The following is a 12996-nucleotide window of genomic DNA, read 5'->3' as shown; positions in this document are numbered from 1 at the left end:
AATTGATTTTCTGAATCAGGCTTCTTGTGCGAGGTCATATGACTGTGGTTGGTGTTCCCAGGCACAGACAGGCAAAAGCTATCAAATCTGCTTGAGCTAAGGAGGAATTAAGTTACAGACCACTAAAGAATTATATGACAGATTCACTTTTGATGCACTATAGTTATAATTAGCCTGGTTTCCTATGGAAACAAGGTTTTATAATTACACCATGTGTCTGTGTATTCATCATCTCTCTCCATCCCCTCTGCTGAGTAACTTTTTAATTCTTTGGCTACTTTCAACTCACTTTGAGAGAATACACCCCACTGGGACAAGGTCACAGCAGCACCCCTCCTGCATTAACGAGAGGAACCCATGCAGCTCTCTGACCTTCTGAATGACAGTAAAATGAATGACAGTAAAAGCTTTGATTGTGCTGACATCTTATTAGAAGCTAGAAAACAACCCATCCACAAATACAAATTCATTAGAAAGCAGGTTTCATGACATCCCACAGGTTTCTGTAGAAGCTGTAACTCTAGCTTTCTTTCCTTTTGCCCAATTAAAAACTCTACCATAATGTACTTTTTGTTTTCCAGTAGCTTCCGTTGTTATACCCTGCACCAGAACAGTGTGGGGTCTCAGGCAGAAATACAGGCTGGTGTGCTGGGGCTTCCACCCGTCCAGAGAACGGCCAAATTCTTCTCCACATGTCTACTAATGTTATTCAACTAGCAAAAAGGCAGAGGTGACTAAAGTACATACCTCCTCATATAAAGGTGTGTAACCTCTGAACAAAATACCACACCTTATAAATTGGATTGAATTACTAATGTCAATTAGACCCAGATGTATCCCACCTGATGCATCTAAAGCAAGACAGTGCTGCACCTGGGCCTCACTGTCTTGGGTGCTACAGAACACAAATGAGGAAACCACTAAATAAAACATGCAGCCAGCCACTACCTCAGGGTTGCAGGGGTATGAGTGGGAATTACAATATTAGAGCCAAAGAGAAATATTTTTATGTTAATTTAGGTGCATTAAGAAGAAGGAGTTGTCCATCGCACAGTATAAAACACAGGAAAACAGGCAGCAAACAAAAGTCCAGGTGTACATTCAGTTGTAAGTGTGCATCCTACCACACAATAAATACAGTAAGTACAGTGTAGCTTACCACTCTTTTGTGGAGGTATATCCTTACTTTTACAGAGAGGTTAAGTGTGGCCAAATGGGACAGGAAGCAGTTAACACACTGCAAGTTTTATTACAGTTTACCTCTGAGTAATTTATGTGCCCACACCCTTATACTGCCACATCATACTTCTATCACAGCATAATTTGAAGTTCTAATGCGTAAGAACTAACAACCCTGTAAGTTCAAGGGCTTTCTATCCAACACAAGGCAGAAGAAACACTCAAGAAGCCACTCTGGGGACCCACCAAAACGCGGATGCACATTCCCTTGTGGCTTGTAAAATAAGCTATAGTACAAGCATTCCCAAGGTTGCATCTCTGTGTCACTGGTGTTTCACTGGGGCTGAATTCAGCCCAGTGACTTTGCATAACAATTGCCACTATTTTTGTACACAAAACACCTGGGAACCCTGGACTTTTTGGTGGAATAAGGTAACTTTAATTCTTAACCTACTATGAGAGTTGAAATGGAAAAGTTAGAAGAGATCTCATGAGAATTTTGAAAGTTGATTTTAACACCAGCAATGCTCCAAATAATATCCAATGTATATTTTTAATTGTATATTTACTGTTACACAGGATAAGTGAGAAAGAAAAGGAAGACATGGAAATACAGATCTACATTTTCAGAGGTGGAGAAGCTAATAAAGGAACCATTAGTACCAAAGTAAGCTATGCTGACAAAGCTAGAGTGAAATCCTCGATCCACACGACAGACACAACTTGATACTATAAGCTTCCCGACACTACTGTCAGCATGTCTCTGCTGAGCCAGTGTGAAAAAATCTAAAAACAGCTGGATGAGGTTTGCCATTTCATTCAAATCAAACCATTTCAGAGAGGCTGTCTTTGATAAAAGTCTGATTAAGATATCATCCCAAGCAAAGCAAAATTTTAAGTAGTAGCACTCTGACTTGTTTTGACTTTGCCATTTCAAGAAATGTCACTTAGTGCTTTAGCTGAATCCAAAACTATTGGTGTCAAGTGTAACATAAATATCGCCCCAAACATTACTGAATAAAACTGCCCAAAGAAAACCTCCTGTTAAAAAGCAGGTTCGAGTGTCCGAGTGGCAAGAATGCATGTCTTGCACAAAGTTTACAAACCACAACTACTTATAAGCAAGAAAACAAATACTTAAGGACATCATTACTCTCAAGCAGCCAGCATAATAAATGCATTATTCTTATCAAGGATGAAGCATTCCCATAGCAGTATATAGCTCAATAACACAAGTCCTACATTTAACCAGATGATTCATCATAAAGTTGGCCAGTCTGCAGAAAAAGCAAGTCCACCTAGATAGGCAAAGATGAAGCCTGAGAGAGAAACAGAGTTCAGTAGATAAGTTAGGTTTTCTCCCCTTCCCGTTAAATAATGTCTTTTCTTACTGTAGCTGTGGTATAAAACCTTTGTATCCAGTGCTATTTTGTGCAACCCTGCATGCCTTCTTCCATGCTATTAGTACAGAAGTTTCCCACAAGGAAATAAATATTCTTCTAGATGCATGCATCAACTGAAAAAAAAATTAATCTTTACTTTTTTTTTTCTTTTGAATCACAAAACCCACTTTGACAGTAAATCCTACAATGTAAGACTCTTGGTGCTTTGCATAGGAAACAGGCCTTATCAATCAGTTCATTAACTCCATGTTAAGCCATGCTTATAGGAATCCACTACAGCCCACGCCACAAAATACAGTATACCAACTGGTTTTTAAAAATACAAGATTTGCCTTTCACTGGGATTGCAGAGGGATTCATGAATGCTCCTTTGAAAAATCAGGCCAATGTCTGACCACGAAGGGTGAAGAGACCTATTCAGAAATTTTACAAAAAAAAAAAATCTACAGAACTTAGTTGAGTCACTGTGAGAACCAAAAGGATGGAATCTTTTTCCAGTGGAAGCAATATTCAGTTATAATCACTAAAGAGCACACCAATGAATAGACGTAATGATCCAGCAAACCACGCTTTTAAGCTCTTCTCACACAGTAGGAAAACACAAAAAAGGAGCAAAAGTTTCAAGTTTTCAAAGACAATAATCTTAAAGTCTGGCAATGAACTCCAGATATTAAAATTATTTATTTGCAACATTTAACTTTCAGCACAAAGAGAGCTGCATGTCACGAAGAGCCACGTGACTCACCAGTGACATTCAGCAAGGCATATTAATGATGTGCTATTTGGATTTTTCCATCTATTTACCCTTCTCAGCAGGTAAGGCTGGAGCAGACTTAGGAGAATAAATGTCTCTACAAGAGCTTTTTTCGAACTAACGTCCCCACAGCCGTGCAGCACTTGCAGAGGCCGGCGTTGCACCCCTTCCCAAGGCGCCCCACCAGCTGCCTCAGCAGGATTAAGGGGTCCAGCCCCGGACTAACGCACCCACCGTTAACCTTTAGGGACAAAATCCTTCGGGACAGACCTATCTTTTAACACCCCCACCCCCTGCCCTCAGAAGCCAGGTGCCCCCCGTGGCGCTCAGGCCCCCGCCGCCCCCAGGCCGGGCCCGCGCCCCCCCGCCCCCCCGCCGCGCCCCGGGCCGGGTCTCACCAGGTGCAGGGCCATGGGCAGCGTCAGCAGGAACAGCCACAGATAGAGGTGGCAGCTGTTGGTGAAGGCGCCCTGCTCCGGGTCGTGGTACCAGCCCCCGGTCAGCGCCGCCCACACGCCCTGCCCCACCAGCCGCGCCGCCGGCGACACCATGGCCGACCCCCGCCGCCACCGCCGCCCCTCAGCCGCCCGCCGCCGCCGCCGCCATGCCGGGCGCCCGCGGATTCTCCCATGGTGCCCCGCGACGCCGAGCATCCCGCCCGCCCCACCCCGAGCGCCGCCGCCGCCGGGAGGCCGCTGCCAACGGGCCGCCCCCCCCCTCCGCCGGACACAGCGACCCGCGCGTCCCCACCGCGGTGCGGGGGCCGCTGCCCCACCGCCGGGCCGGGGGCCGCGCCCGGTTGCCGGTAGCAGGCGGCAGCGCGGAGAGGGCGCAGGGCGGAGAGGGGCCGGGCCGAGCCGCGCCGCGGCGGGCAGGGGGCGGGGGGGCCGTTCTGGCGCGGAAGCGTCCGTCACCGCGGCGTCCCGCCCCGGGCGGCTCGAGGTGCCTCCGCAGGTGCAAAAAATGCGCGGCCGACGGGCGGCAGCGGCTCTGGCGGCGGAGCTGCGGGCCGCGTCGGTCGGAGCGGCACAGAGTCGTTTAGGTGGGAAAAGCCCTTTAGAGCTCACCAGGTCCGGCCGCTACCCCAGCCCTGCCAAGCCCAGCACTAACCCACGGCCCTCAGCACCGCATCCACGCGGGCTCTAAACACCTCCAGGGGTGGCGACGGCACCACCTCCCTGGGCAGCCTGTCCCAACGCTTCACCACCCTTCCCGTGAAGAAATTTTCCCGATACCCAACCTAAACCTCCCCTGGCGCAACGTGAGGCCGTTTCCTCTCGTCCTGTCGCTCGTTATCCGGGAGAAGAGACCGACCCCCGCTGCCTACGGCCCCTGTCAGGTGGCTGCGGAGAGCGATCAGGTCCCCCCTGAGCCCCCTCCTCTCCAGGCCAACCCCCCCAGGTCCCTCAGCCGCCCCTCACAAGGCTGGTGCCCCAGCCCCTGCCCCAGCCCCCTGCCCGGCTCTGGACACGCTCCAGCCCCTCCACGTCCCCCTGCAGTGAGGGGCCCAAAGCTGAACACAGGGGTCCAGGGGCGGCCTCACCGGTGCCCAGCGCAGGGGGACGGGCACTGCCCTGGTCCTGCTGGCCACGCTGTGTCTGCTACAAGCCAGGATGCTGTTGGCCGCCTTGGCCACCTGGGCACACTGCTGGCTCCTGTTCAGATGTCCATCAACCAGCACCCCCAGGCCCTTTCGCACCAGGCAGCTTCCCAGCCGCTCTGCCCCAGCCTGTAGTGCTGCCTGGGGTTGCTGTGACCCAAGTGCAGGACCCAGCAGTGAGCCTTGTGGAACCTCATACAACTGGCCTCAGCCCATCAGATCCCTCTGCAGGGCCTTCCTGCCCTCAGGCAGACCAACACTCCCACCCAACTCACTGTCATCTGCAAACTTACTGCTGTCACAACCCCCACCATCTTGTTTCATTGCCAGTTACTAATTTTGCTTGATGCATCATGAGTTTCGGATCTTTGCCCAACTTTAGTGTTGACCTTTTTTTGTCATTTTGAGCTGTATGTTGGGCAGGCAGTTGGGCAAATTCCTTAAAAACCATTCGGTTTCTTTTATGAATGAGTTTAAAGTGAAACACAGTCAGTCTGCCTTGCGTTAAAGAATTTCATGGCAGCTGACCTCAAATTAGCAGAGTGAAGAGGTACATCAGGGGCAGGGGAGCCTGGGTGCGGGAAGCAGGGGGAAGTGAAGCTGAATGGGGGATGGAACCAAGTGGAAGCCTTCAGCAGGGGAGGCCAAAGGCAGTGAAGGATGAGACATATGGATAGGGGGCATATCCCTATGGGATACCCCTGAAGGAAGGGGCATCAGGCTAGGCCGTGAACACCAGAGCTGATCATACACAGCACGCACTCCTTACCGTCTACCATCAGAAAATCACTGTGAACTTCAATTGCCTGTCTCTCGTCAACACCTTCCAGGGCCTTTTCCACAAGTATAGACTTTTGTTGCAGTCAGTTTTGTGAAGGATGTGTGTACAAAATGGGGGCAGCCAAGCAGCTTGCACATTACTTCACCAAATTTACCCTACTTTCATTGCTCCTGACTGTGGCTACAGCTTCATGGACGAAACATGCTGTTCTGGTGTACTCTGCACGGACCTTTTAGACAAAGGTAAAAGAGACCAAAGATGCTATTAAACAACCGTAGCTGTGAGCTAATGAACCACATCTCAGCTCGCTTCCTGATGTTGCAGGCAATGTGGCCATGTTGGATGCCTGTGTTGGCTTGATGGGAGCGACAATACAGCAGCAGGAATGAGGAGCAGGGGAGGAACAGCACTGTTCCTTTCAGCAGCACTGGTACCCTTCCGATACCTGTGGATCTACAGCCACAAGGCTCGAGTACTTGCTTGGTGTGTCCTCAGTAAGCAGTGAAGTCTCTTGAGCTCTATGAAGGAGGCACAGTCCCAGCAGCGCCTCGTATGCTACTCCTGTAAACACATCTTACTAAAACTGCTCCCTTGTTGAGTGGAAATTTTTATATTTTTTTACCCTTTGCAGATTCTTTTCCAAGATGACAAAGTTGGTTAACACAAATGTAGTGACTGAATCAACTGTAATAGCCAGCTATGAATAATATTTTTGATGTGTAGTAATCAAAAATGTTAATTTTCAAAAACTATGGAAGTTGTTTTCCACCAGGCGTACTGGCAAATAAAATCAATTACAAGCACAGCTCCAAAAGAGATGAGTAAACAGAGGTGGAAATGGAAAGCTTCTTCAAAACCTCCTCTCTTCTTGAGACTTCTAACTCATGTAGGTTATTATTTGGAAATCCCAGATAATGCAGGCTTCATTGGAGTTGATATAACATTGGGTCTTATTAGGGTGTCTTGTCTGCCTATCGCTCATAGCTTTCAACTCTTCCTTGACTTTGGATAATGTTGACACCAAATGTTTTTTGGTATAATGGTACTCACAGAAATGAAGGGTTCCTGTAATATCCAGCTCAGGACACGCGTTCCAGAGACACGTAGATGCACAGTGCTGTATCTATAGTTGCAAGAGTGCTGAAATGCTACCACTTTTTTCTCAAGAGATGCCAATGACAGACCAAGCCGAAAGCTTTGCCCTGTATGCCACTCTTCTCAGCGGCAACTCCACTAGATGGTGCCACCAGAAAAGCTACAGCTGCGTTAGTGTCCTCTGTAACTTTATTTCCATTATTAGAACTCCTTATACCAAGATCCTAGAGCACTAGGTGCTCAAGAAACACAGCACAAAGAATAACTCAAGTGTAGTAATTGCCAACGGACAGTAGTACTTCAGAGAACAAATTCTGGAGTAATAGCTCTAAATAAACGTTTAAACTTTTCACTGTACTGCAACCAATACCTCGTCTGACCCAAAACATTCCACACTTAATTAGCTCCTGCAGATTCTTTTAGATAACAGATAAAGTTCAAGGTGGAATTTGTGTGGCAGAATGCTTGTATTAGAACATGCTTCATGGCTTTTATAATAAGGCAAATATGCAGATAAGGAAAAGGCTTGTAATTATCTCTCTGAATAGCTTCAAGGCAATCTTATATTAAAGGAAATGGGAAAAGAGTCGATAAGACATGCAGGTTTTGCATTCTTTCTTTTTGGTTAACATGGTTCAGTAAGTCCCTTTCTACGTAATTTTATTTTTGCCTCGTGTGTACAACTATAAACACAGTTTAGACAGTGGGATAAACGTGAATTTCTGATTTCTGGGTACCGTATTTTTTTTTTTTCTAATTACTGCCTTTATGTTGGAACCTTAGCCCTGCGATATCCAGCCGCAAACTCTGTGTTTGTGTAGGGATGCACAGCGCTCCAGCAGTGGGGGGTTGTGCGAGAAGCATTCATTGTGCCAAGCTATTCTACGTGGCAGCGCGGTGTGACACCTTCCCCAGGCCTTTCCCACCCACCCAGGGCCTGGGCTGGCAGCGGCCTTGTCCAGAACCACAGCTCCCGCTGCACACAGCCATCAGCTCCGAGGATGGCAACACATCTGCTCTGAACCGCAGCGCTGGTGGCCCACACGCTTCCCTCCGTCTGCTGTGGTTTAGGAAGCGATACCATTTTTCCACCTAAAACCAGAAAAATCTTGATCCAGAAGTAGCACGGGCGCAGCAGTTGCTGATTTCCAGGCAACCCCCTAAGGCAGGGGTTGTGCCACTGCGCCAGGCGGAGCCGGGAGCCCCTCGGCCCGTGCGCAGGCGGGTGGAAGAGGAAACACGAGCCGCGGAAGCTCGGTTTCCTCAGGAACTGCCCGGGTTTTATTCCGGGGAAGTCCTCAGCGCGGACATCCACGGAGAGGGGGAGCTGCCGGCGGAGGCGCGAACCCCCGGCCTGCCCCGCCGCCCCCGGGGATACAGCGGGCCGGGGCGGGCGGACCGCGCCGAGACACCGCTTCGCCGGGGCCCACGGGCTCCGCTCGGTGCCGCACCGGGCCTCCCCGTTCGCCGCGGTGCCGTTACGCCGCCCCTGCCCGGACGGGACCGTTGACGACCACCTCAGCCGCGCGCCCCGCCCCCTCCCCGCGGCGGCCGGAGCCTGCCAGTCTGCGCGCGTGGGCGGGCGCGCGCGGGCACCTACCTGCCCGCCCGCTCCCCCGCCCCCAGCCCTCGGCCCCACGTGACGGCCGGCGGCCAATCCCCGGGGGCAGAGCGCGGAGGCGGGAGGGAGGCCGCGGGGCGCCGCCGCTCCCCTTCCCCGCCTTCCCCGCGCGCGCTTGCGCCCTACCTGCCGGAGACCCGCGGCGGCGGCGGCGACCGGGCCGGGCGGCCCCGCCCCTGCCCCAGGCCCCGCCCCTGCCCCTCCCGCGGCTCCCGCTCGGCGGCGGCGGCAGGTGAGGATGCGGCTGGGCGGGCGCCCCCGCGTCGGCGGCGCTGGCGGCCGCCGGGGCTGAGGTCGCTGCCATGGCTCTGCCGGGCGCCGGGGCGGCGGCCGCCGGCGGGGGTTCGTGCCCGCTGTGGACGGCGCTGTACGACTACGAGGCGAGCGGCGAGGACGAGCTGAGCCTGCGGCGGGGGGACGTGGTGGAGGTGCTGTCGCAGGACGCGGCCGTGTCCGGCGACGACGGCTGGTGGGCGGGGAAGATCCGCCACCGTCTCGGCATCTTCCCCGCCAACTACGTGACCCGGCAGCCCCGCGGCGGGGTGGCGGCGGCGGCGGCGAGCGGCGGCGGCGGGCGGGGGGACCCCGCGGGAAGCCTGACGGAGATCGACTTCCAGCACCTGGAGCTGCAGGAGATCATCGGCGTGGGAGGCTTCGGGAAGGTGTACCGGGCCACCTGGCGGGGCCGCGAGGTGGCCGTGAAGGCGGCGCGCCAGGACCCCGACGAGGACATCACGGCCACGGCGGAGAGCGTGCGGCAGGAGGCCAAGCTGTTCTCCATGCTGAGGCACCCCAACATCATCGCCCTGCACGGGGTCTGCCTGCGGGAGCCCAACCTCTGCCTCGTCATGGAGTTCGCCCGCGGCGGCTCCCTCAACCGGGCCCTGGCCGCCGCCGCCGCCCCCGGGGCCGGGGCCGCCCGCGGGGGCCGCCGCATCCCGCCGCACATCCTGGTGAACTGGGCGGTGCAGATCGCCCGCGGCATGCTCTACCTGCACGACCAGGCCATCGTCCCCATCCTGCACCGGGACCTCAAGTCGAGCAACAGTGAGTCCCGGCCGGGGCGGGGGTGGGGGGATGCCGGGGTGAGGAGGGGCCCTCGCACCGCCGCGGGCGGCCGAGGGGACGGCGAGGGGCTCCCCGGGCCACGGCGGCGGCGCCCGCCTCAGGCTGCCCGGCGAGCGGGGCCGTGTGGGCCCGCCGTGGCGGCGCGGGGGCGGCTCGCTCGGCGAACGGGCGGCCGGGCCGCGGCCGGGCACGGGCCGGGAGCCTGGCTTCACCGGGCGGCGGGTGTCGCAACATGGGCGGCTCGGGCAGCCCGTGCCAGCAGCTGGGGCTGGCGGCGGGGTGGTTGCCTGGCGGCGGGCTGGCAGCGGAAGGGCGGGGGAAGAGAGCTCACCTGCGGCGCAGGCAGAGCCCCGTCCCGGCAGCTCCCTTGAAGCGGGACAGAACCCCGTGCGCGACCACAGTGCGCATCCAGAAGACTTCTCTTACTGCGCTGTGCGGCCCTAGCTTTTGACGGTTACAGCAAACCCAGCGCCTTGGGAAGGAAAGGTTTAATAAGGTTTCGCTGCTGAACGATCATACGTATTTCTGTTTTTCGTTGTGTGCGTTTAGCGTTGCTGAAATTCACCCGCTTGGCAAACACCAAGACAGAAAAGACGGTGGCTTAAAACCAGTAGAAACTCTTGTGCACTTGCCAGATTTGCTTTCAGCCGTTGGCACAGACAAAGGCACCTGAAAAGAGCGAGGTTGCTGTTCAGTTCATGCTGAATGGATCCTTGGTCCGTCTGTCAGTACGAGAGCATCTAGGATTTTGGCAGTTGTGGTGTTGGAAGGCTGTCTTACTAGAACAGATGTTTATGACTTGCTGTTATAGTTGTGTTTTGAATTGGTGACCCAAAAGGGGAAATCTGTATGCTTCCGTAAATGTCTAAAGCCATTTTAACTCGCTTTCCTTTTTGTTCTGAATGTGCCAAATGTGCAGCAACATGTTACTTCCCTCCCACCCCCGTTAGGAGTCCTTAAATAGTCCAGTAGAAATAAAAAAGCTTCATTCAACTTTGAAGCACTTTGTTTTAAAAGCCCTTTGCAGCGTGTCTTGAAGGTCATCATGCATGGGTTGTTAAGACAAGGCTCAGTCATGGGACTGTTCCTGAGAATACTTTCACTATTTGTTTGATAAAGAAAGGACCTAGCTCAGCTACCTTTGTGGTTCTGTCTGTAGCACAAGACAATAAACTCTTGGAACATACCTTTCAGGTCGTGGCCAACATCTTAATTTCTAGCAAGTTGTCTGTAGGCAGCTTGTGCCCTCCTAGTCAGCTGCTGTGTTCACTGAGTTGCTGTACCTTAAGTATTAAGTGGCTTTCCTTAGACAAAAGTGCGTTGCTGTATTTTAGCCTCCTAAGGTGACAATGGCAAAGTCCATATCTGAAATGAATTCATAACCCTGTGGTTTAGCGTAGCACCTAGAGCTGAGTCAGTTACTGCTGTGAACTGATTACCGTTATCACCTCTGTGTATGTGGATAATGGCAGAGCATTTTAAAAAAACATGCTTTGGTTATAACTTTGGTATATGTACCTGTTTTGCTGCTTTCATTACTGCTGTTGCACATGTGCTTAGTTAGCTACTTAGTTTTCTCACCCAGATTTTGTGTTGAAGTTTGAATACAGTATCGAATATGATAAATAAAATGATGTCTCTTGATCAGCCAGCTGAATGACAACATTGGAAGACAATGGTATGCTAGTGGTGCAATATACTATTGTACGCTATTGTAATTAAGTTCAACATGGAATTTAAAATGACTGCCAATCGTGACAGTATCCCCTGTTCTATTAACCCATCCGTTCATCAGAAGTTTCACTTTATACTTTTACTGTAGTCTTTTCAAGTCTCACACAGTGGGAGTGGAAACCTGCCAGGGTTGACTGATGGACTTGTTTGGTGTGGCTAGTAACAGTTCAGCCGTGGCTATAGCTGCAGACAGGGATCCAGCGGCATGCGTTCCTCGGCTGCTCGCTGCTGCTTTTCATAGACTGCTGGTGGTAGTGGTTCAGTTCTCTCCATTAAGCAGTTCTAGGTAGTTTACAAATGTTTGAGTTTTGTGCTAGCTCAGTTATTTTCATTAAGAAGGAGTTTTTCTTCCTTGTCCAACAAATTAGAAAAATGACTGCCCTTAACATGGTGTAGTAAGGAAAGCTACTCGAGCTACTTCCTTAGCAAACAGGCAGGAACTAATTTTTCCAGTCAGGGGAAGGGAGCCCCTTCCACCAGTATATTTGATCCAGAAAGGATATATGTCTGGGCTTGTGGTTGGCAGGCAATAGGCAAAGCCAGCATCTCAAAGACAAGGGTGTTATTTCTCTCCAAGTAGTTTTATGGAATTGGAATCTGTAGGACAGCGTCTCTGGTGTGGTTTCACTGGTGCCAAATTGACGTGACGGGGGAGAAGGTGCCACAAACAGAAGAGCCATGAGAGCCGCAGCAGGGTTTTAATAACAACAATGACCATCTAAGTTTGTATGCACAAGTTTCCTTGGGCTCCTTTTTTGGGAGGTGGGAAAAGGTTTTTGTTTCTGCCAAAGCAAAAAAAAAAAGGGAAACAAATAGATATGCAAATGTTTCCTATGTTGGGAAGAAAAACTAACAAGCTTGAGGGCTGAACAAGGAAGTAAGGAGCAACTCTTGAGTTCTGTTGGTAGCAGCTTCTTCAATTCTGTAGAATTGTAAAATAAACTTACTATTTAAAGGTCATTCAGAAACAGACAAAGGTGTAAAGAACACTTTTAGCTTTGGGTATGTGTGATAAAATGAAACATAGTATCCATGGCCTCTAATGTTGATTTGCAAACTGTGGGTGCTTTATAAAATCTTGTGCAGGTGGCATGGTGAGAAGTTTCTCTGGAAAAGAACATGGTCTATTTTGAGAATAACGTCCTCATAAGCAGTTCTTATGTTTTTTTATGTTCATAGATACACTTTATAGATTAAGAAGATAACCTAAAATTAAGGATTAGGAGGTGAACTTTACCTATCTAAAGCCTGGAGAAAAAAATTGAAAGAAATTTTTTCAGACCATCGTGGATAGTCAAGGAGTTTTGAGTTAAACGATATTTTGACTGAAAGGCAGGTGTCTTAAAAATTGCAAAAATACTTGAACATTCTTAACTGTCTCCTGGGTTCAAACTTAAACTTGGTTAAGTGTGTCATTCGATTACGATAAAGTTATGTTTTTCTGAAAATAAAAGACAAGCATTCATCTGCAAGACTGGGCACTAATACTTACATGTCTTTTTAGCACATCTCAGCTGTTTTGCTGACTCTTTGAAAGGGTAACTTTTTTTTTCTCTGGTGGAGTCAAAATGCTTTTTTCTGAGCAAGGGCACTCACCCGATTAGTTATGAGACCAGTGTTTTTTTAAGGGCTTGGTGCAGCTTCTCCTGATTCTTTTTTAGTATTCTGAAGAAGGCTAGTAATATGTTTGGGTAGAGTATGCAAGGTTTTTATTTTCTGAAGTCTAGTGTAGAGAAAGCAGAGGTTTGCAGTTCTGGGATT

General features: G+C 50.8%; 2 protein-coding genes across 4 annotated transcripts in view; one reads left to right on the top strand and one right to left on the bottom strand.

The window, feature by feature from the left end:
- Positions 1-3888, bottom strand: part of PCNX2 (pecanex 2) — a 159630-nt gene extending 155742 nt beyond the window's left edge. The window contains exon 1 of the mRNA XM_037391395.1: positions 3735-3888. Coding sequence (XP_037247292.1) covers positions 3735-3887 — 153 coding nt within the window. The 5' untranslated portion in view covers position 3888. The remainder of the gene's footprint in view (positions 1-3734) is intronic.
- A 4758-nt stretch (positions 3889-8646) lies between these two features.
- The window catches only part of MAP3K21 (mitogen-activated protein kinase kinase kinase 21), a 43387-nt gene continuing 39037 nt past the window's right edge, over positions 8647-12996 (top strand). For 2 of the 3 annotated variants that reach the window (XM_037392088.1, XM_037392087.1), the window contains exon 1: positions 8648-9480. In XM_037392088.1, the coding sequence (XP_037247985.1) occupies positions 8736-9480 (745 nt within the window). In that variant the 5' untranslated portion in view covers positions 8648-8735. Of the gene's footprint in view, positions 9481-12996 lie in introns of all 3 variants that reach the window. The other variant, XM_037392086.1, reaches the window with a different exon arrangement.

Source organism: Falco rusticolus, chromosome 6 (assembly GCF_015220075.1).
Source record: "Falco rusticolus isolate bFalRus1 chromosome 6, bFalRus1.pri, whole genome shotgun sequence".
Classification (NCBI taxonomy): domain Eukaryota; kingdom Metazoa; phylum Chordata; class Aves; order Falconiformes; family Falconidae; genus Falco; species Falco rusticolus.
This window is presented reverse-complemented; position numbering and strand designations above follow the sequence as displayed.